Source organism: Pteropus alecto, unplaced genomic scaffold (assembly GCF_000325575.1).
Source record: "Pteropus alecto unplaced genomic scaffold, ASM32557v1 scaffold88, whole genome shotgun sequence".
Taxonomy (NCBI): domain Eukaryota; kingdom Metazoa; phylum Chordata; class Mammalia; order Chiroptera; family Pteropodidae; genus Pteropus; species Pteropus alecto.
In genome coordinates, this window is record NW_006494611.1 from 12,434,645 (window position 1) to 12,459,257 (window position 24,613).

The 24,613-nt window shown below is 37.1% G+C and overlaps 1 protein-coding gene across 2 annotated transcripts; it reads right to left on the minus strand.

The window, feature by feature from the left end:
- Positions 1-5,202: 5,202 nt before the first annotated feature.
- Positions 5,203-24,491, minus strand: CCNJ (cyclin J). 2 transcript variants are annotated; one of them, XM_015599993.2, is made up of 6 exons: positions 24,202-24,491; positions 23,427-23,536; positions 15,845-16,055; positions 9,099-9,398; positions 8,852-8,975; positions 5,203-8,274 (listed from the first exon to the last, which is right to left on the minus strand). In XM_015599993.2, the coding sequence occupies exons 2-6, from the start codon at positions 23,493-23,495 to the stop codon at positions 7,863-7,865; spliced, it is 1,116 nt and encodes a 371-aa protein (XP_015455479.1). In that variant the 5' UTR covers positions 23,496-23,536; positions 24,202-24,491; the 3' UTR covers positions 5,203-7,862. The 2 variants fall into 2 exon arrangements, with proteins under 2 accessions (XP_015455479.1, XP_006925989.1); XM_006925927.2 differs by having other exon boundaries at positions 8,852-9,011.
- Between the last annotated feature and the right edge of the window lie 122 nt (positions 24,492-24,613).

Below are 24,613 nucleotides of genomic sequence, written 5' to 3' on the forward strand. Positions count from 1 at the left end.
TCTGCCTTTTTTTTTTTTTCCCGAAAGAAGATTTATTATATAAAGGTCTCTCTTTAGTTTGTTTCAAAGAAGGCATTTTTCTTTTGGTTTCCAATATGTGGTGTCTAAGCCTCTTGGATCCCTGCTTTACATAAAGGCTTAATAATACCTTTTTATTTCCTTGTAGATATTTAATCATACTCGCTACCCTCAGTTTCAGTCCCTGTCAGTGTTAGCAACAGTTTCGGTAGCATTTGCTCAGATTCCCCTGGCGCTCCATGGTGTTCCATCTCGGAGGGTATGCGGGGAGGGGCCCACTGGGTTAGGAGTTGGGGGCTGTAGCTCAGCTTCAGTTTTGCAACTGCAGCCAGTAAAAATCAACTGTTGTTTCTCTGCCATCCCCGTTTCTCTGCCTTCTGCCCTGATGACTGGGCACTGCTTCCAGTTATGTGGCGCTCACAGCACTCCCAGGCAAGGCAGTTCAGAAAACTCACTGCATCTACTCCCTTCCCCCTCCTCCTACAGGGAGCTCTTTGTTTCTCCCAGTCTACCACCCAATACCCGGGGTTCTGACCTGTGGTAGCTCTTATGTGCAGATCCCACGCTCAGATGTGCTGGTGTGCAGTTTGGGTGTTTTTTTGTTGAGTTTTAGATGTTCAGCTTATTGTTATTTTAAGGGGAGAGATCTGGGGACTTACTCCTCCATGTTTCTCCAAACCTTCCTAGATTTCTTATACATAGAAAGGTTATCCCCTCTTCAAAGTTATGAAATAATTCTTCCATGATTTCTCTTTCATCAAAATTTAAATCTTTCAGATGGGAATCACTTTTATTTTTCTAGTTGACCCAACTCAGTTTACTGAATAATGCATATTTGCCTCCACTGATTTGGGATGCCATCTTTATCACATATTAAATTCCACATATGTTTAGGCTTATTTTTGGAATTTCTAATATGTTTCATTGAATTATCTGTTAACTCATTTTTCAATACTATAGTGTTTTATTCATTGCAGATTTATATTTTAACATGTCAGAGGTCAGCATTTCCTGGTTATTCTTGCTCATTTAGTTCATTTTTAAAAATTAGCTTGTGAGATTGTAAATTTATAGATTACTATAAGAATCGACATCATTATGATGTTGATGCTTCCTAGCCAAGAATAAAATATGTCTTGTTCAAGTATTCTTTTGTGTCACTTACAAGTATTTTAAGGTTTTTCTCATACTGATCTTACACATTTATTTACTGCTAGGGATTTTATCTCCTTCTGGTGGCCATTATAATTGAGTATATCTTTTATTAAATCTAACTAGTAGTTTTGTGTATATATGAAAGCTATTTTAATTATGTACCCAGCCAATTTACTGAATTCACTTATTTTCTGTTATAGTTTTTCATCTAATTATCATGGAGTTATCAGGTTTACAATTACATCTGCGAACAGTGGTAATTTTACTTCTTTCTTTCCAATTTTTCAACTCTATTTTTCTTTTGTCTAGCCATATTGTGTGCATGTATTCATTCATTTTCTCTCATAATTTATTATTTTTTGCTTTTATCTTATTTCTTTTCTTGTTTTTATTTGGTTTACTTGTTCTTCTCAGGCTCTTAAGTTGGATGTTAACTTTCTTTTGAGCACTGTTTTAGCTTTATCTCAGAGTTCCTAATGTGTAAAATTTTTGTTATAGTGATTTTCTAGATACTCTGAACTTTTGGTTTTGATTTCTTATTTGATCCAAGGATTGTTTGGAACTATTTTGAGTCCATTATTTATGTTTTATTCATTGCATTTTCATGAAAGTATGTTTTCTACATTAATTCTATTTTTTTGGGATTGATTGCTATTTTCTTTATGGATTAATACATAGTCAAATTTTGTGAAAGTTCACTTTAGATTTTATCAAAGAAAACTTAGATATAGTTAGTTAACTATTAGTGCACTACTTACTTGTGCACAGGAAACCAGTAATGGACTTTTTCTAATAAGGCAAAGATGGGAATATTTTTGCAGTTCAGAAATCACAGATTTTGTTTTCCTCAGATGAGCTGCAGATTCGCTGGCAGTTAGCAGAGACCAGTCAAGGTGTTCTGATCTTAGGCACTTAGATGAGTAGCAGTTCTGGGTGTCTATGAACTCTTCAGAAGACTGTGACAGTGTTGCTGTTGGCATGGGTGACAGGTTCTGTCTGTCATGTCCTTTGTTATCTTGCCCATCTTAGTTATGCCAGGTCTGTACCATTCCCCTTCTCAGAATTTCTCAATATGTGTCAATTAGATCTCCACAACATGTTAATATTTTCTACATTTTTACTAATTTTTTTAAAATTACTGATCAGTCATGGACCAAGAGAGATGAATTAGTTTCTTACTACCCATGTTTTTCCATTATTTGTCCTTATATCCTCTACAGTTTTTACTTAATGTTGTTGCAAGGCTACTTGATCCACAGAAATTCATAACTGTTTATTGTGACTTGTAAACTTTAACATTATAGAATACCCCCCTCCCTTTTTCTGGTTTGGTTTAATAATACCTTTATGTCTGAACTCAGCCTTATTAAGATGTTGCTTTTTGCATGTTTACTATCTCTTTACTCATCCTTCTATCTCAATCCTTCTGAATCATTTTATTTTTTGTTGTAGGTCTTTTATATATATTTGTTTTATAATTCAGTCCAAAATTATTTTTAATAGTTGTTTAGTCCATTTACATTTTTGATTTGATATGTTTGGTCTTAGTTATATCATATTATTTTGTTAAAATTTCTGTATTTATACTTTTAGAAAATATTTTACTATATAAACTGCTTGCTTTGCTTTCTGTATTTCTTTTGATTACTAGGAAGGTTTTATTCTCATTACAATAGTTACCTTTGTAATACCCTGATTGTATAGAACCCTCAATTCTCTATTTCACCAGACTTTTAGTATCTGTAATTCCCTTTTATAAGTAATGATTTATAAAGCTGGACTTCATTAAAATTAAAAACTTCCGTTCTGCAAGAGACAATGTCAAGAGAATAAGAAGACAAGCCAAAGACGATATTTGCAAATATTTGCAAAAAACACGTTTAATAAAGGATTATTATCCAACATATTCAGAGAACTCTTAAAAATCAATAAGAAAACAAATAACCTGATTTAAAAAATGGGCTAAAGACCTAACAGACAACTCACCAAAGAAATATATAAATGTCAAGTAAGCATATGAAAAGTCGCTCCACATCATTTGTCATCTGGGAAATGCAAATTAAAACAATGAGATATCACTGGACACCTATTAGAATGGCCAAAACCTGGAACACTGACAACACCGAATGCTAGTGAGCGTGTGGAGCAACAGGAACTCTTATTGTTGGTGGGATGCAAAATGAAACTGCCACTTTATAAGATAGTTTGGCAGTTTCTTACAAAACTAAACAGACTTTTATCCTATGATCCAGCAATCTCATTCCTTAGTATTTACCCAAAGGAGATGAAACATATTCACAGTAAAACCTGCACACAGATGTTTATAGCAGCTTTATTCATAATTGCTGAAATTGGGAAGCAACCTCGCTGTCCTTTAGTTGGTGACTGGTTAAACTGTGGTTCACCCAGACAATGGAATATTATTCAGTGCTAAAAAGAGATATCGAGCCATGAAAAAACATGAAGGAAACTTAAATACATATTACTAAGTGAAAAAAGATGATCTGAAAAGCCTACATTCTATAGGATCCCGACTGTATGACATTCTGAAACAGGTAAACTATGGAAACAATAAAAAGATCAGTGGTTGCCAAGGGTTGAGGTCAGGGGGTGCAGGGACGCCATGGGGAGGAATAAATTGGTGGAGTATAGAGGATTTTTAGCAGTGAAAATACTCGATATGAAACTGTAATGATGAATATATGCCATTACACATTTGTCTAAACCCATAGAATGTACACCACCAAACTGAAACATGATGTAAACTATGGACTCTGAGTGATTATGATGTGTCAATGTAGATTCATCAGTTTAACAAATGTACCGCTCTGGTGGGGGATGTTGCTAATGGAGGAGGCTGTGCATGTGTTGGGGCCGGGGGTACATGGGAAATCACTACCTTCTCTCAGTTTTGCTGTGAACCTAAAATTGCTCTAAAAAAAAAGTCTTAAAAAAATAAAAAAGTAACAGTGGCAGTGGGGTAGTGTAGTAGCAGGTATCCTTCCCAGCCAAAGCCTGGTCTTGATGTTTTCTTTCAAATGACTTTTTGCGGGGGGTGGGGCGGGGGGGTCAGTTTTTCCCTTTAGTTCTGTTAGTAATTCCTTTATGTATTTTGATGCTTCCAAGTTGGGTAGATATATAGATTTTTTTTTTAAATAAGGCATTTTAAAATGGATATTGAGTGATTCCCTAAACCAAGATAATTTTGAACTGAGTTCCAGACTCCAACATCCCAATTTCTTCAAGTGTGCCATCATACCAAACTAAATATATGCTGCTTGAGGCTAGGGAGGTTAAGTCTTTTACCATGTGCTTGAGAAGACAGTTGATGATTAACAACTTGTCACATGGGGTTCACAATTGCCTCAATGTAAAGCTGCCTGTCCTGGTTTGGAATGCTTCTTGCTTTTTCTTAAATTCAGGCTTAAAGAACAAGGTATACTAACCAACTCTCTTGAGAGCTGTTGCTAAACCCTGCCACAGTGCCACGAGCAACTAACAATATACAGGACTAATTTAAAAGATGCTTTTTAGGAGTACAAATTCCTAACCCACACATACAAACCTTTTAAAATTTTACTCTTCAAAACAAATTCTATCTGATAAGTTTTAAGTTGGATTAAGTAGCAAATGATATTTGTACATAGGTGAACAGACCATTATCACTCATTGTTGACCCTGTTCCTTATCATCCCCTTAAAAAGTGTCCCTGCTTTTGAGATCAGACTTCAGATTTTCTGAAGCTTTCATTGTTTAATAAATTAGAAGCTGCAATTGCTAACGTACTAACAACTGATTTTAAGCTCAAAAAGTCCAAAGCTGTGTCCAATATGCTTTTGTGGGCTTTGATGCTCAGTATGGAATACATAATGAATGGACAAATGTTTCCTACCAGTGCAATTATCTTCTACATCTGGATGGTTCTTAATAAGTATAATTATGATGCCACGTCTGACTTACATGATGACATGGTTCAATGAAGCTGCAAGTATACATCAAATTTATACTTAAAACAAAACACCAAAACCATTTTACTGAAAACTAGTTTTATTTTAAAATTAAGTGCATAGCACTCATCTAATTCCATTGGTGTAGACTTTAGCACCATACTTGCCATTTGCAATTAATGTCATAACAGATACATTTTGGTTTGCAGTCTGTACTTGAGTAGTGTTTATTTTGTGGACTTTGGTAAAGCCCTTCATACATATCATTAATCTCTTCACAGTACATGTTTAATGATGGTCTGGTAATCTCAAAAAAAAAACAAACAAAAAAAAGACCTACTTTAAAGACTAATCAATAAATTAAAACAAAACAAACCCCACATAACTCCCCCCACCCACATCCTCCAAAGCTAGCAGTTGTGAGTCGTATTTATACTGAAACCTAATGTTTTTAAAATAGTTCTGGTTCTCCATTCACTCCATCCCACCCTACCCTGGGTATGCAGCAATAGTAACCAATTATTTTATTCTACGCCCCCCAAAAAGATTAATCCAGTGTTCTTTAGCTTTTTAAAATATAAACTGGGAAAGTGTTATTATAAGCTTTTAAAAAAGGCATATTCTTCTATAACAAGAATGACATTTAAACCAACCAATAAAAGCATTTGACAAGACATTAAATTACCATAGGCACCGGTTGTTGTTTCAAGTTGGGATCTCTATCCCAATATTTTACATTCATAGTACTATTGAGGTAGTTAAAATACTGAAAATTGGACTCCAGGTTTCTGGGTTCTGAATGTGAATGTGAAAGATATATTCCTTTTGAATCTACTTTCCCCCAAATAATTCAAGTTCTCTTGAGGTAAGAACTACCAAAATCCAATTAGCAGCCATCTATAAAGAGGAAAAGTGGTACTTTCAGAAAACAATTTTCATGCTTGAAAACTGCCATGAGTGAGTGTTCTTACCTGAGTGGTTTATTTTGATCTACCAGACTAATAAATCCATATCATGCCCTATGTATTCTATAAAAGTTACCTTTCTTTTAAGGAAAGGGACATTCCCTAAGAATTCATGCTGGCAGAAGTCACCCACCCACATTTATCCACTGGAACCATCTAGATCATTTTATTACTGTACTGAGTCCTTTCCCTTCCTAACAGAAGCCATTTGGCTTGCTTACAGAGACTCCTGCTGCATACCCACAACATCTTTATAATAAGTTTGTCTTCAATGCATATTGTGGCAGTCACATACCTGCCATGCAATTTCCCTTCTATTCAAGTGCTATCTTTAAAAAACACAAAGAAAAAGACAGACCTTACGAATTTTTAAATCAGAAAGCTTCCCTTCACCAAATCTCTCTTCTCCCACAGTTAAGAGCACAATGTATAGTTTTAGTTATTACAATGATTTTTTTAAATTTTTACTTTTTACGTTTACTACTCTGAACTCTTTACCCCCAAATTGCCCTTCCTATAATGATTTATTATTGCTGTTTTCACTCATTACCAGTACAGTGAAATGTCCCAGGGCAGTTCTGGGGCCAATCTAATGAAAATGGCTACTGAATTTGGTAAGCAGTACCTCTGCCTAGTTAAACTGATTCAACGGCTGCTTATAAAACCTGTCTTACACATAACAAAGTGCTGCTCTAGCACAACCTGAGAACTACCCTGGCCACATTCCACTTAAAAAAACCCTACAGGACTTTATTCTAGTATTGACATTTTATAGTTATCTTTCCTTGAAAAAATCTTTTTAGAGTAATATCAAATCTGAGTATAAATCATTGATTGCACTGAGAAATGCAAAACCTATATATGTATTATGAATGTTAGAAAACATCATTTCATTCATTCTGGGCTACAACTATGTTCTCATTTGAAAACACATCCAGCAGGAGTGTTTTAACCTATGTTATAAAGGTAGTTCATACTATAACATTCCCAAAACATGTTGCATTACAGTTAAGTGTTTCCAAGTAGTACAAATTCCCTGAGTTAATGTGTTTTAAGTCTAAAGATTTGAGGTTGATCACTTATGGGGAAAAAAACCCAACAAAATTTATGACCATGATTTTAAGATGAGATCTACTCCACCCTTAATTTTAGTAAATAAATCCAGACCCCTATACTATCTGTGAAAGGAAGTTATACAGTCATCTAAAAAAAAATTTTTTTTTTTTTACTGCACAGATCAGTATAGCATAGCAATTCATGAGTTTAAACTTAGTCAAAAATTCATTTGTAGATCAAAAATATAACTCAAAACTGCAGAATAAAAAAAGGACGTCTCCAAAAATTAATACTGTAACTTTCCTTCATAAAAAGACTGTTTGGCAAGTCCACAGACAAATATTAATCTCTGACATATAAGCCAAATTAGGCCCAGAGCCCACCACAGGTCAAATCTTAAAACAGTGAATTAGAATCTGTCCAGATTTTCTGTTGCATTTCTGAATATTTTTGAAATATCTGGACCATCATCTGGGGCTTGAAATTTCTGTCATATAGGGATTTAAGAGAATTTGACATACATACTGTTAAAGTATTTGCAGTGTTTGCTTAGTCCTCCCGGGTACTCATGGTGCATTCAAAAGGATATTCAGTCTTCCTGGTGCTAGTATCTGAAGAGTTCTGATGCAATTTGAATCCCTTTAGAGAAGCTTACCAAAAGATTGCCCCAAGAGCTTCAAGTCACTAAACAGTTTGGATCAGGTGTTACCTTCGCATAAAATCACCTTTCAAAACATGGAGTGATGCAAGGGTAATGTTCATTTATCTGGTAACTCCGGTTATAAGAAACATTCAGACAGGGCTTAACTTCTACTGGTATTGCCAGTGACATCCCAACACCAGTCTGCACGTGCCCAAGGCCCTGAACACTAGTTTGGAAGCCAGCAGGACATGTCTGTAGTGTATAAGATGAGGTGTGTGTAGTAGATACAATCTGCTGACAGCTTGGTTGTTCTGACACAGGATGGCGATACTGCAGTGAGGTCTGATGAGTCTGATGGAGATACTGAGGTTGCTGAAAGTGAACTGGCCGTGAGGGCTGGGAGGCTGTCTGGAACACACTTAGCTGTGCTGGCTGAGGTCCTGCCTGTCCTCTTTGTTTGTTTGCTTCTTTCACATCATTATCATGAGCACTGCGACATGGAGAGAAAGGAAACTGTTAATATTCCTTGAGAAGAATTTGTAAGAAAAATCACGTACCATGCCCAACTCCTCAATAGCTGACTATGGACTGTCCGACTGCCTAGACAGGAGTCACTATCACCGTAATTCCAAGAATAGTGAGATCTCACTCTTATCCTTCTAAAAGTTCTTTCCCTTGCTACAAACCTTGGGAACTGGCTGCTGGTAGCTTTAAGGGCTGTGTCCAGCTTGGGAGATATGTCCACAATAAACACCTAAATGCGGTTGCTACTCTGGTAACATCCTGGAGCCTAACAATTCAAAGATGCGGAAATGGGGACCAAGGCAAGATTTGCTTGGACTGATTTTGGAATCATGGGCTCACATACAAGCAGCTCCTTTTCTTGTCAGGTACTCAGACTCAATATCAATGACAACCTATACCTGGATTACAGCAGCTTATTCATGGCAGCTGTTGGAGCAAATCCCCTAAAAGCTCTGTGCTTTTGAGAAGTTGCTTTAAGGGCCTCTTATACATGAAGAAAAATATTAATGAGAAATTATAAACACAAAAACAAAGAGGCTTACATCAATAGCCGTTCAATGCACTGCACTAAGAAATCCCAGGTGTAAGCAGTAAGACGATGCAGTCTTGTAGGCCACGTTGGAGAAAGACGAAGTATAATCCTTGAAGAAGCCACACATGCAGCAGCTACTAAAGAAGGTGCATAATTTAGAAAGGCATAATCTGTGGAGACATCAAAAATGAACTTAAGAAACAGAACACATAAGTCACAAGCTCACAAGTCACTTACTGGTATCCACAATGACTCACCTTGCAAAGATACTTCCAGGAAGTAATCTGCATACTTGGCCATGTAGAGTTTAGTTTTTTCCAAACAAATCATTGGCCAGCCATCATGAAGATCTGTTTCATGTACTGCTTCGGAGAGATAATACTCGATGAAATGGGCAGCTGTTGGAAGGCAAAGGTTCCACTGAAAGGTTTCTAATAATAATAGTTCCATATGTAGCAAATTTTGTTTTGTTAATACTAGATTCATATTAGTCATACAACCCAGGCTGTTGAGCTGCTCTAGCTTAGGCACACTATCTTCTTTTTCTTCAAATTTACCTTATAAGGAAAGGGAAAAAAATAGAGAGAAAATGTTAGGCAAGTGAACATTATAGGTCTAGTCACTTAAATGAGATTTGCTGTCTTACTGCAAAGATTTAGATCCAAAGACATTCTTTTCTCTACCTTGGGCAGATACAATAGTATCAAAAGTCTGTGGTTCTTATATTTGCATGTTTTATCTCCCAATACCTCCATCCCCTACCCCCAATAAAAAAAAAAAAAGGAACATGTAAACATTTTGATCTATGTCCTATTGTGTAATGAAAAAAGTCATATGTTAATGGAAAAGAACTCTCAAATCTCACCAGCTGAATCTTTTCAGAAAATTTCTTTCTGGGGTGGGAGGGGGCGGGGAGAGGCAGTAGTAGTTGGTAAAAGAATTATTTTCAAATAAAAGAAAGTTTAGAGAACTTAATGCCATAAAGTTATTTGAAATCAGAAATAGCTAAACTTCAAGAGTTTCATCTTGGCCTATTTTCAGCACAATCACATTCCAGAGAGAGAGAGATCTGGGGAAAAACTGGGTAAATACGTAATACAAGCATTATCATTCCACAAAAAAACTATCCCTCTTTTTCTGAATTGAAAACAAAAACCTAGCTAATCTGTTACCAAAAAAATAAAAAATAAAGAGGGGGTGGGGGAGACTTTATATGCACTTTTATATCCCCTTACTCAAAGCAGAATAGGAATAAAGACATTCTGATGGCAGAACTTCATTATTTTAGGCATTCACTTCTTTTCAGGAAATACTTATCCACATGTACAAGCTGAGGAACAGGATTCCCTCTCCAGCCTCAGAATAATTTTTCGATAGAATAAATGCTACCTTACATTTTAATTTCCAAGCAAGCATATATATAGATATAGCTATACATATACATACAAACATAGATATAAAAAATTCATTTTAGGTATTTCTAGAACTCATGGCTGGAAAAAATTTAAACTATCAAGTACTATTATGATTATTCAGATGCAGCAACAGAACCAAAGAATTGTCTTTAAGTCTCTTTGGGTCTTTGTTCCGTGGTGGTCTATACAAGAATGGAAATTATAACTAAAGCCTCTTACCTTCCATAGCATTATGTTCTATTTTACTTTAAGGTTTAAAACAGTCCTATTATATTGCAATTATAGGTTTCTCACAGTAGCTTTTACACTTATATTTGTTCAAAATAAGTTGTTAGAATGTTACATATTACTATATGAAAATTTTGTTCTATTATTTTGATAACTATTTCAATATATTTAGTTTCCTTGGAAATCTTATAATTTTATCTATTTAAAAACATTTTTTTAGAAGAGCCGGAATGACTGCCAAAGCAATAGAAACCAGAAGAGATGGGTTTACCATACATTGAAGCTGCTACAACAAATGGTCATGGCAAGGGTCACTCAGCCCAGATGCTCAGTATAGCTCAAAGCACTAAAGTGGTCTTTATGGCACAGTCATCTAACATCATTACTGCATAAAGATATACTGAGAACAGTGAGTTTCTTTCCTATAACAGTAGAATGACCTAGGAATTTAGTTCAGTCCTTCTGGATGAATCATTAAGGCTTTCAAAGTGCCTTGCCATTTGTGTAGCAGCAACAACACTGGCAGTATACTTCAAAGAAATATTGTAAAAATTAATAAGTGTATATCATGTTTGAAGTTCCTTTGAAGAAATTAATACACCATAATTCACTGTTCAAAGATCAAGAATGTTTCATATTATCTCCTTGAAACTTTCAGCATTGAAAACAAAATTGTGTATGACCAACTTCACAGCTCAAGAAACCAAGTTAGCAAGGTTGGCCAATTCATTTAAGGTCAAATAAGTTGAGCCAAACTAAAAATAAAAACAAAAGGAAGACTTATGTTTGAATTCTCAAATCTGTACTGATAGACCGAAGTATTGCGCTGGGTAATATAGGAACAACAATTACCAAAATAGATAGACTTCTATATTATTAAACACCTATGGGGTTTCTATATTTCTAAAGTACTTGGCTATAACAAGTGTGAAAGTCTTGCATCTTAATTCACAACATTAAAAATAAACTGCACACTGCATAAATACTATACTTGGGATCTTAATTCAAGTTTAAGTTTTTTGGAACTTTTTCATCATATATAGGAATATAAATACTCAGATTCATGGATATCAAAGGATTGCAAAATGTGTGACAGGTTCAATGAGTACCTGCATTCATAGTGATAGTTTTTGTTGTGCTAAATGCTATGTATATGGGTATTTTAAATCTACTTATCCACAATACCACATACGGATCATAAAGCTCAGTTTCTTCAATTGAAAGGAAATGCCAGAAGCCATGTGATTATATTGATAAAGGCCCCAAACAGGAAATAAGGGCACAGGAAATTCACATTTGCTTCCCAGACAATAAAGAATTAGAGGCCACAGAAACAAAACATCAGGTTGTCTTTCCTTTATAGGAAATGCTCAAATCAGCCCTAGAAACTAGTATGTTTTCAAAGCCAGCAGAGAATGGCAGGTATGTGGTAGGAGGGCAAGGATCAGATGTCACTGTGAGCTCTGCCAACCTACATTTTGATCTTTTATTACAAAGTAAGAAGTCATCCTTATGTATACTAAGAATTCTCACAAATTTATAAGGTTATCAGTCTAGCAGAACAATGGATAAGAAACAGGAAGTGGCAATTCACAAGAAGAAACCATTTTTTTTCATTAAAATTGAGGTATAAATCAAATCAGCTGTGAGATTCAATTTTTTCACCTATCAGATAATAAAAAGCTTTGTCAATCCAGTATTGATGAGCAAGGAGAACCAGCATTTGTCACAAATGTTTACTACTACAAGTCTATAATCTCACTTTTGGCTTCATCTTGAGTCCAATATGATTTCTTATTTCCCCAATACCTTGAGCAAATTATCAAACGTCTCATCTCCAAGATTGCTTTCATGCTCTTCACAAGTCAACATTGATCAAAGAAGCCAAGGGAAGCCAAGGTATAGACATCAAAGTGTGAAATTTGAGAATTTCCCAAGATAAAACAGTCTTTTCTTGAACGAGCCAGAATCTTAGAGCTGGGACCTTGACTAAAGATTATAGAACAGCTTATGGAAGAATTAATCATTGTGATTCTAAACTTTTATATTTCAATCTCCTATGTGGTTTTATTATCCCACTTGATCCTCACAACTTTGTAAGATAAGTGTCTTTACTTTTATTTTATAGAAAAGCAATCTGAGACTCAAGAATTGTTGAAATTCACATTGCTGACAAGAGATTCAAACCTAGGCAAATACATCACTGTAATTGCTGCTCTACAATACTATGCACCACCCTCCAATCAGATAATTTGCAGGCCCTTTCCTTCTACCTCTAAATAGTGTTGACACTCAGGGAGCTGGATACGCATTAGTACGTGGAACTAAAAAGCTGAAATCCATCTTTGACCAAACTATACCAAGGGCCTCCCAACCTATTTAATAACTGGAATCCGACAGTCACCCAGTCATGTTGGCTGTAAACTGTTCTTCACTTTTATATAACAGGCTCCCCATCCCAAAGCAGGAAACAGCTGGGAGAGGGAAACATACAGCATTCAATCATTCTGTGAGAAGCGAAGCATTATCTGAATAAAGTTTATGATAACTAATTGGAGAACTGCCGTTGGTTTTAAATATAAGAAGACAGAGTATAAGAATGAAAGAAACACTATAATGAACTCCACAAATTTAAAACAGATTATCAGATACTGAAAACAGGCTACCAATTTATAAGCATCCTAAGCACTTCTGTTGCAGCAAAGTTACAGATGAAGTGAAGAAAGACTGCAGCTTGCTATTAAGAGCCAGCTTCTTTGAATTCTTGTATAGAACTGATAGCTTGAACTCTTTTGACCACTGCTTACTTGGGAGGGGCTGAAACCCTGGGGGATACTGATCTCACACTTTCCCACTTTCCAGTGGAGAAGAAACAGTGTAAAAGCAATTCTTCTCAAAAAAAGGGTGTTAAAATGGAAGAGGTATCTGACTTTTTAATAGGTAATAAACAACTCATATTTGAACCACAGCAAATAAAAACCCTAAAGCCTACCTCCTCGAAAATGAGCAAAAAGCAACTATATGTTACCACAGAGATTAAATCAAATAGTATTCAATAAAATAAATTGAGTATGAGTTAAAGTAATAGTGGTAATTTAAAAATAAGAACAATTGAAAACTGCATTCCAACCAACCTAAGATGGTATACAAATAAAGTGAATCTTTTCCCCATATTGTAGAAATTGTATGAATTTAGAACCACTCCCCAGCATTGCTCGGTGGCCAGAATTCTTACTATTCAACTAGAGTCCTTAGTGAACTTTGGTAGTAAAATGTTGTTTATGAATATCTAGTTTAGTATTCTCTAATTCATTTAATAAGTTACCAGTAAGTAAACTTTAGTCACAAATGTAAGTCAGTCTATGAACTGACTATATATCATTCATAATTTCAGTCTACCAAGGAGTCTCCCACTTGGCCCATACCACACTTTAAGAATCAGAGGCATAGAGTAGGAGGGGCCTGGAAGTTGTAAAAGGATAGTAGTGATGGCTACGGCAGGCAAAACATTATTTTTCATTAATGATCCCAAGTTTTTAAAATAGCATTACTTGTATATCTGATTTCTAGTGTCTCTCTACTATAAACTGATCTCATAATAAACTAACATTCTGTAGGATAACAAGAAACCATTTGTGGATTCCATTTGTGGATTCTCATACATTTGATGTGTTGAGTATGAGTTTTTCCAATGCTACTCAAACTAATAAACCACAAAGGGATTCATAGCCAGCAATGAAACACATACAAAACTGTACACATGGCTGCTTATGAAACTTTAATTAAAAGTTAATTATAAATGTATAATTAAAAAAATATAAAATATATATGATTAAAAATAATTATAAATGAATTAGCATTACTTCTCTGGCTTTCTGGGTGTAGGGGGTAGCAGGTGATAGGTCTGGATCTTAGAGGACAACAGATTAAAGGAGAAATGTAGATTTTCAGGAAATAGTATTCTGGTAGGAATTTGTCTCAAGGTACATGGTGATAGGGTTGGAAGGTGAGACTGGAAAGGTGGCTGGGTCCAGGTGAAAGGTTATAAATGTTACATTAAGGAGTTTCTACTTTTACCCACAGTCAGTGGGAAGTCATCACTAGGGCTGTGTTTATTTATATCCAGTCTGGTCCACCAAGGATGTGAAATAACTTATAAAAAGACCTTCAAGGAGATAAAATAAGTAGCTGAGCTCATCAGATCAAAGGAAGAATAGGATAGGAAAAAAAAAATCTGAGAAAAGATTAGTATCAAAAATGATACCACAAAGGTCTGCATTTGGTTTTAGGTTTATCTGCAGTCAAAGCACAAAGGTGTTATAGAAAGAACTCTGGTGGCACGGTATAGTGAAAATGTTCTTTAGAGAGCAGCCACATTGGATACCAAACCATCAAGTGGGGGTTAGCAGCAGATATTTCTACATACTACTTTGAAGTGGGGCTTAAATTTCTATTGCAATGACATGAATAACATAAAAACTACAAAATGGATTCAACTTCCAAATCAAATACAATCTTTTCACATTACTAAAAGAAGAAAAACTCATTTTCGATTCCTTTATTCACTCTCTCTTCAGTCGGGGTACAAAAAAGCAATGAAATGAGGTATGAGATGTTGTAAGAAAGAGGCACCAAGAGGCCCAACATACATTCTGCACCGAGTAACAAGTATTGCTATATCAGAACTCTACATTACAGCCTACTACATAGTTGTGTCTATGACATAAGCAAAGGTTTTCACATGTATAACAGCAAGCCATCTCACTATGTAGTCAGTAGAAGGTAATCTAATATATGAGTATGGTACCTTTTAGACAGAATTTTTCGGCCACTGACATTTTGGGCCACATAATCCTTTGTGGGGGACTGTCCCATGCATTGTTGATGTTTAGCAGCATCCCACGTTTCTACTCACTCCATGTTAGTAGCATCCTCCTAGGTTATGACAACCAAAACCGTCTCCACACATTGCCAAGTATCTCCTGTGGAGCTCGACTGCTCCTGAATGAGGCAGTGACTCTCAATTGGAAAGGTACATCAGAATCACCTCTGGAAGTTTTAAAAAGTTAAAAAATCCCTAGGCCACCTGATGTAGATTCTTAGTCAGTACATCTGGGGCGGCCTACACATTTGTATCAAACTTTTCAGGATGTAAGAATTAGGCACATATGTTTTTAAAAGACTCTAGAGCCCCATTTTAATGTCTGGTTAAAAATTACAGTGCCCAACATAAATTCAACATAAATTTTCTGATACTAGTAAACTGGAAGAATGGAATCCGGTGATATTTTACTGAGTTCTACATAAATTTATTATAAACAATATAAATTTCTAATCATGTATATCCAACTCATACTTACTTGCTAGAAGCAGACAGGAAAGTGCAACTAAATGCAGCTGCTGGATAGAGATGTCATACCGATCCATAAACAGGTCCAGCAAGTAGACAGCAAGATGTCGAGCAGAAGGGCAGAGTGTGAAGCGATTGCTTACAATGGCAATCAAGTCAGCAAAATACCTTCTGAGACTTAGTTGAGGGGACTGGCCTTTGTAGGAGGGCAACTTTAGCTCCTAAATCAAGAGGAACAACATTTAGTTAACATAGCCTGTAGGAAAAGTATTCTTACAATGCAAAGATGACTCCCATCCCCACCTCTCATATATTAGTGTTAAAAGTACCTAAAGCATACTTTCCATGAGTGAAACAGAAAAATAAAAACAGAAAGTTGAATAGAAGAATAATGAATGGCATTTAAAATTTAAATCAAACTTTTCTTCTTATTCTTAATCACCTCTGACATGACTAATTATAGATGTTTCTTGCATCATGGAATGGGTATATACAAGCAAAGTTTTAAATAAAAGAACCCTGTTTTCTTTATCAGGTGTTTTAAGAAAAAATATCCTTACTCAAAAACCAACCATATCACATACACAAAACCCCTCCAAGAAGCTCAAAGTTTTTGGTGAGAATTAACAGATAAGTGGACATACTCTAAGTATGTTACATACAGGGATGTGAAAGGTAGAGATTAGTAGTCACACACTAATATCTTCTAATTATGTTTCCCCTTCAGATCTCTCCTTTGTGATCATCCTGTCATACAACTAAAATTTTCCTCATTATCACTGTTCAATCTCAGAATTATACGATCTTATCCTTTAAAAATTAGAAAATTTATACTACTAAAGTATTTCCAGAGCACAAAGATGAAAAGGTTATGAGATCAGTGTCATACTGATCCCAACAGATAACACAATAGAAGGAAATAACATGGATATGACCCCGAAAGCAAAGGCAAAAAAATAAAGCACTTCGATAAAATTAAAAACTTTTGTGCATCAAAGGACACCATTTACAGAGTAAAAAAGGTAACCCACAGAATAGGAGAAAACATCTGCAAATCATACATCTGATAAGTGGTTAATATTCAGATTTTATAAAGAACTCATATATACAACTCGACTACAACAAAAAAACAAACAACTCAATTAGAAAATGGATAAACTTGAATAAATATTTATCCAAAGAAGATATACAAATGGTCAATAAGCACATATAAAGGTTTTCAATGTCACTAATCATTAGGGAAATGCAAATAAAAATCATTATGAGATACCACTTTGTACCCATTAGGAATGCTATTATCAAAACAAAAAGAAAACAGAAAATAAATGTTGGCAAGGATGTGGAAAAACTGGAATCCTTGTGTATTGGTGAGAATATAAAACTGTGCAGCCACTGTGAATAACAGTACTCTAATCCCGCCCCCCTCCCCCAAAAAATTAAATGTAGAATTACCACATGATCCAGAAATTCCACTTTTAGGTATATACCCAAAAGAATTAAAAGTATGGACTCAAACAGATAGTTGTACATCCACATTCATAGCAGCATTATTCACAACAGCCAAAGGTGAAAACAACCCAAGTGTCTATCAATAAATAAATGAATAAACAAAATGTGGATTATTATTCATCTTTAAAAAGAAAGGAAATTTTGATATATGCTACAGCATGGATGAATCTCAAAGACAGTATGCTACACGAAATAAGCCAGACACAAAGGACAAATATTGTATGATCTCACTTATATGTGGTATTTAAAGTGGTCAAAATCATAGAGACAGAAAGTAGAATTGTGGTTACTAGGGGCTGGAAGGCAAGGAGAATGGGGAATTATTGTATAGAGTTCAGTCTGGGAAAATGAAAAACTTATGAAGGTGGGCAGTGGTTATAGTAGAACAATGTAAATATATCTAATGTCACTGAACTGTATACTTAAAAATGGTTTAAATGGTAAATTTTGTTATGCACATTTAACAACAATAAAAAATGGAAGTTACATATCAATCCAATTTAATAAGATATAAAATTTTAGATGAAATACTATCCAATGTAATTTAGTAATGTATCCAAAGAGTGCATTACTATCAACTGTAGTACATCCAAGGAATGCAAGGATGGTTTGATATTAGAAAATCTACTTATGTCACAATAAAAATTCACACATAAAAATGCACAATCATCTTGACAGATGCTAAAACAGCATCTAGACAAAGGTGACTCTGGGAGAAATAACGGATGAAAGGAGGTAAAAACAGCTCAAATATAAAAGCTAGCATCTCATTTGTTTCAATCCATTTATTGAAACAATAAAAGGATTAGCATTCTAATGCTAACTATTGTAATATTATTTAACACTATTCTGTGAATACTAGTCGATCTAAATAGAAAAAGGAAAGACAAGGTTTAACTATTAGAAAAAAATGTCACTTTCAGAAACAGTTATTACTTTTTGGGTGACAGGATTTATATTCAGAAAAAAAAAAGAAAGAAAATCAACAGAAAAATAAAGAGAAACAGTAAGAATTCAGTAAGATGACTATTTACAAAATTAATATTAAAAAAAATAGCTTTTCTGCATACTAAGAGCTGTTTAGAAAACACAAGATTCCATCAACAGTAACTATAAAAATTAAAACACCTAGAAATAAATCTAAATATGCCAGCACTACATGAAAACAACATTAAAATTCAAAGGACTATGAAAGACTTGCATACATGGAAAGATATTCCTTCTTCTTGAATAGAAGAACATGTTTGATAACAATGGTATTTCAAATCAGGGGAGATTAGATGAATTTAATAAATATTTCTGACACATAGGATAAAGAGCTAATTTATTATTTAGAGAACTCTTCCAAATCAATAAGTAAAAACAACAGATATGGACAGTTCATAGAAGAAATGGGGCCAAACACATAAAAAGATGCTTCATCTCGTTCAAAATTAAAGAATTATACGGTTTTTCACTTATCAGATTATATTTCTTAATTTTTGTTTATGATATCAAGAGTGGAAATAGGAACTCTCATATATTATTGGTCAGGTTGATAATATAACCTTTTGGAGGGCAGTAGGTAATATAAAAAATTTTAAATGCAGATTGCAGATACCCTTTAAATTAGCAACACCATTTACCCTATACAGCACTGTTTTTAATAGCAATATAGTGGAATAAAAAACTTTACATCCAACAATTGGATGGCTCTCCAGGAAACTATGCTAAATGAATATAGCCAATCCCAAAGGTCACATATAATTCCATTTATACAATTAATATTCTTGACATGACAAAATTATAGAAATGAAGAACAGATTAGTGGTTGCCAGGGGTTAAGGGTAGGGGGAGATGAGAGTGAGAGGAAAGAGGGTTTGGCTATATAAGGGTAACAGGAGAGATCCTTGTGGTGATAGAAAACGTTCACTCGGTCAATATCCTGGTTGTGATAATTGTACTATAGTTTTACAAGAATTACCACTAGGGGAACCTGGATAAGGGGAATCTTTCTGTACCATTTCTTACAACTGTATGTGAATCTACAATTATCACAAAAAGTGTAATTAAAAAAAGCTTGACATCCATCAAGAGGGAACTGATTAAATTACGGGACATTGATTCAAATGTGGACATTAAACTAAAGGGCAGCGGATTTATCTGTGTTGATATGGAAAATTTTGATAAATTGAGTGAGGTTGGAGTAAGAGGAAGGTACAGAACAGCAAACATATTATGACCTCTTGTATCAACAATAAAAAAATTTTATTTGTATATCTACTAATTTATTGGGTATCTTTATTTTTCCCAGGGGAAAAATATAATGGTGGTAACCTTAGGGGATCAGGAAATAGTGAGGGTTGGGGAAAGCTCATTTTAATCCTTCTTATAATATCTGAAAAAATTTTTAACCATGTGTAAATATCACTTAAAATTAAAAAAAATACTAATAGTAGTTACTTTGGACATAGGCTAATGGGTCATTTTATGTTTTTAATTTTTGTATAAGTGAGAAAAGAATAAACAAATGCTATTGAGGGGGGAAAAAAACCACTGGCTTAGGTGGAGTTGGCTCTTTGAAGATAAGAAAAAAAATTAACTTCTCCAAATAAAAAGCACCTGCCGATTTCTCATGCAGCCCTTAGGGTTTTTCTTTTCTCCTTTACCATGTCTAGATCTTTACAATGGTGTAAATGAGTTACAATTTCAAACTTCACCTTTCTTTGTTGTCATCAGGTGACATTTATTGAGCATTTCCCATATAGCAGACACTGTGCTAACTAACCTCATGGATAAGAGATGGAAAAGTGTCAAGCCTCTCTCTAGCAGGTGAACAAAAATACAGATTGTTAGAACACAGTAATCACAGGGCATTACAGGAACACTGAGAGAGATCTAACCTAGATCGGGGGTGGGTTCTTGGGAAAAGAAAGCCAGAGTGGGCTTTCTGCAAGAGAGGCCTGAACAAGGTCTACAAGACTCGATGGGAAACAGCTGGAAAACACTGGTGGACTTTATTTTTATCTATGTTAACTTTATTACATGAAGACAAAACAAAGGCAAGAACCCCAAGCTGCCATCACTAGGAGATTTTAAACAATGTGTCCAATACATTCTCTTCTTATCATTTTAAATGATAAAATGCAGTGCTTACCAGGGGGTGTCAGATATAGTTCTCTTTGTCCAGGTACTACAGTTACACAAAGATGAGAAAATGACCTATGCTTATCTCAGTTTACGAGTTTCTTCTCATGTCTATTCTTGATCCCCTAGATTGAACACTCCTGTTCCTGTCTGCTTCTCAGGATCTCACGGGACAATAGCACAGAGGGACCTGAACTGTCATGTCCATTCTCAGTCTCAAGTCCTCATCAGCTCACCAACCCAAGTGCCATCCTCTTCCCAGAACGGGTTAAGTGTCCAGCCAGGATGGAAATAAAGGCATAGAAGGAATACTCACAAGTCTAAGTACAATTCCATGGAATATTTAATGTTTCTCACAAAGCTAACATTGCTTCCATTTGTCATAAAGGATAATATTCCCCCAAGATCCTAAGACAGTAGTATAAATAGCAAAACAATGAGAAGAAAAAGATGACACGGCATAAAAGGACAGCTGCTTTGTAGGATTTTTTTTGGGGGGGGAGGGGGAAAGTAATTATATTTTACAAAAAAACTGTTTAGCTGGCATTTGGGGTTAAAGAGGACTTCTATTTGTGGAAATTTTTACTCTTCCCTAGTAGACACAATGCTAGCCACAACAATTATTCCATAAACCTTGGATTTAAACATCGAACACCTTTCATAGTTTCCTAATGGCAACTGCCCAAAGGAAGACCTAAATCTAGATAACTCTTTAATTATATTATATTGGACTCCATAAAGGCAAGGATCATGCCCGTTTCCATCACTGTTACACTCTTAATACCTGGCATAGCACCTTGTACACTGTAGGCACTCAAGTATGGTAAATAAACAAGCATACGATTATCCAACTAAGTCATCTACTTAACAGACTAGAATTAACATGTATTTTTTATGAGAAAAGTCCCCCCCCCACCCCACCTTTGATTACCGCCCCCACTTCCTGACCTATGGATGTTGCCGTTTCCCCTTAAGAACTGGATCTCTGAAGGGGGGGCGTCTCCCCCAATAGGCTTGCGGCGCGCACCGGGACCTTGGCGCCCCTGGGGAGCCCCGGGCGCACTGGGGGCCTAGCTTGGCGTCCCCGGCGCACTCAGGGTATGGTCCGTGGTTCCACCTGGGGCGCAAACCAAGGACCTTCTGTGTGTAAAGGTGCTAACCACGAGCCACCCCCGAGAAAAGTTCATTTTAACTTTCTTCAATGTACTATAAAACAATGCTCTCTCCAGTTCCATATGTTCAAGTTTTACTGATCAGTATGAATTCTTTATAAAGTGTGGCCATTATATGAAATCACAAGAAATGTGGTTTACAAAATGCTTAAAAAAATAAAGACAACCCAGAATAGCATGCCACAAATGGCTCAAGATAACTTTCCGAGGCATTCTTTTCAGAGCCTGCACTATCTTGTCCTCTGATAGTTCATAAGCGACTTTTGTAGAGAGTTGTGTCTTAGTCCTTGGATCCTCCCCAGAGCCTAATACACAAAATCATTCAGAAAAATCTACTTCCAACCTCACCTGATAAAAATTAATTCAGAATTAAAATTAAACATAAAATGTAAGAATCAAAAACCAGGGAAATCACCAAGAAAAATCTTTTAAGTTTCATGTCATTAAAAAAATACATAATTAATTTCACCACATACCAGAGAGATAAAGAGCTGATACTTAGAAAAGAAGAACATTTAAAACTGAAAGGCAACATTTGCTCCCCCACCCCCAATCTCCTAAGTGTCTGGACAACTTTCAAAGTGGAAAAGCTCAAACTCTCTTAACATTCCAAAGAACCATTCCATAGTTGAGACTTTTCTGTGGTGCAAATGACCTCTTAGGGGACTGACGTGCGTTTAGTGTGTCCAAGAGACTGAATGTCAGAATAAGCAGCATTTAGAAATCTCAAACCTTAGAAAAGGGTACAATTGTTAACAATTTAAGTCAGAATTAGGTTTTCTAATCTACTTAACCTGGTCAAAAGAAATTTAGATACAAGTTCATTATCATCCCTGGATCTCTCAACTCCAGCAGTCAGCATCCTTTTTATTAAAGAGTCAGCTGTTTTGCTTCTCCTTAATTTTCTATACCTAACAAATGGCACTCTCTATAAAGGTGAAACTGAGTCAAGTTAGAGATAATTCTGGATCTGGTCTCTCTTCTGGTTATCAAAGAGGTAGAACTGACCCTATTGAGCATGACATAGAGAAAATTGTTACTGAAGAGCAACAATACACTGTGCGTTGTGCCAGAAAAGTATATTTTTCTTCCCAATAGCTATTAAGTATATTAGGTCTACTTTCTGCCTTTGATATCAGCTGGAAGCAGCAGCCAACTCCTTCTATCTTAAGGCTTTCTGAGCAGCTCCAAATTTGGGGCCTCAGGAGTAGAGAATAACAAATGACTTTTTTAGTGCATTCTATACGCTAAGCACTGTTCTAAGCACATGTACAATATTAACTCATTTAATCTTCACAATTATCCCATAAGGCACGTTCTATTCATTTTACAGATGAGGAAATTGGGAAATAGAAAATTAAGTAACTTATCCAAAGTCTCACAGCAAGCAAGTGGAAAGGCTGAAGGACTTATTTATGCACAAATGTGACATAACAGCTGCATACAACAGCAACTATAGAACAAGGAGGGCCTCTCTGCCCAATAAAAAGCCAGCGCATACATCTTTTTAAATACCATATCAAATCCTTGTTCCACCTGGAAACAAGAACATCAGAATGTCTTTTCACACCTTCCCTCTCGCAACTATCATGACCCCCTCGCCCCTGTCCTCATTTAAGTTGCCAGGGAAAAAACCCAAGAAGTTAATTAACCTTGAGTAAATAAGTAAACTCGCCTTTTCTGGTCTGGAAGCTAGTGGTTAAAGAACCACACTTTCCAGGGTGCCGAGATTCTTACCATCCGGCGCAAGACACGGAACGGAAAGGTCCAAGCATCAAGGTTTACCTTGTACCGAAGCGCTTGATGAATATCTGCAGCCAACTGTCCCCGCCACCACTGCCCCTCCAGCTCCATGGGATCCGGAGGCGCGCCTGGCCAGACGCGGCAACTTCAGTCTGTAAGACAAACCCCAGACGCGGTCACTGCCAGCTCCCTCCATAAGGCCCTCTGCGCCCACTCGCTAAGGGGTGTGACCTCAGATCACCGTAGGTGACCTTTCATCTACACCTGACTCGTCCTAAAAACTGGCATGATTCAAACCAATTCCCTAACGCTACAGCAAAGGCCCGAGCCACCCAGTCCCAGGAGGAACTGGCTAATTTTGAAAACTGCCGGACTGGGTGCCGGGCAAAAGGGGACTAACTGGGGCCTGAGTTTCCACCGTGCGACCCCGAGTGTGTACTCCGGAAAGCTGGAGAGGGTCGGTGGGACCGGCTTCGGGCTCCCCGCGTCCCGGCTTCGAATTCTCCCGCCGGCCCTGAGTAGCGGAGAGACTTGACACCAGCAACAGCCCCCCTGAGGTGAAAACCTCCCGCGGAGAAACTCGGGGACGAACGCTCGCACGGCTCCGAGTCCCCGCTGCAGACAGTCCGGCGCGCGCTCCTCCGCGGGAGCCTCCCCGCGGACCCGCCGGGCCCAGCGCGCAAGCCCGCCCCCTCCTCGTCCCGAGAAGCGCACGGAATCGCGCGGCCCCAGAAAGGCGAACAAAAGGCCGGGCCGGGTGGGTCCGGTGTCCGGCGCCCAGCCCAGGCCTGCCGGCCCCCACGGCGGCCTCCCTTACCCGGAACCGCGGCCTTCACAGTCCCAGCCCCGCCAGCGTGCGGGGGACACCGGCACCGCTCATGCTGCGGACAGTCGGCCGCGAAGCGCCGGCCTCAGCTCCGGCCCAGAGCCCGGGCTCTCGCGCCGCCCATTGTTAAAGCACCGGCAGGCGGCTCCGGGTACAAAGCCAGCGCGGGGGTACATGCGGCCCAGCCGCTGCCAATCTCGTCTCGCGATACAGCGGGGTCACCCCGAGCCGTCCAATCGGCGGCTGAGCCGGGCCCAGGTGCAGCGCCCGGCGACGGCTTGCCGGCCTGGGCCAGGCTGGGGAAGCTTCACCCGCTCTCCCCGCAAGATTCTGCCCTTGGCGTAGTCCGAGAACCCCACCGACGACTACCACGAAGCCTGCCTGAAGGGTGGGCAGAGGTCAG

What these genes read in the sequence shown, in the direction of transcription:
- CCNJ (XM_006925927.2), bottom strand. Translation starts at nt 23,495, where the DNA reads ATGGAGCTGGAGGGGCAGTGGTGGCGGGGACAGTTGGCTGCAGATATT. An exon ending in CCTGGAAGTATCTTTGCAAG is followed by an intron (nt 9,012 to 9,098) that starts GTGAGTCATTGT and finishes ATGTCTCCACAG; the next exon opens with ATTATGCCTTTCTAAATTAT. An exon ending in TGCATTGAACGGCTATTGAT is followed by an intron (nt 8,275 to 8,851) that starts GTAAGCCTCTTT and finishes TCCATGTCGCAG; the next exon opens with TGCTCATGATAATGATGTGA.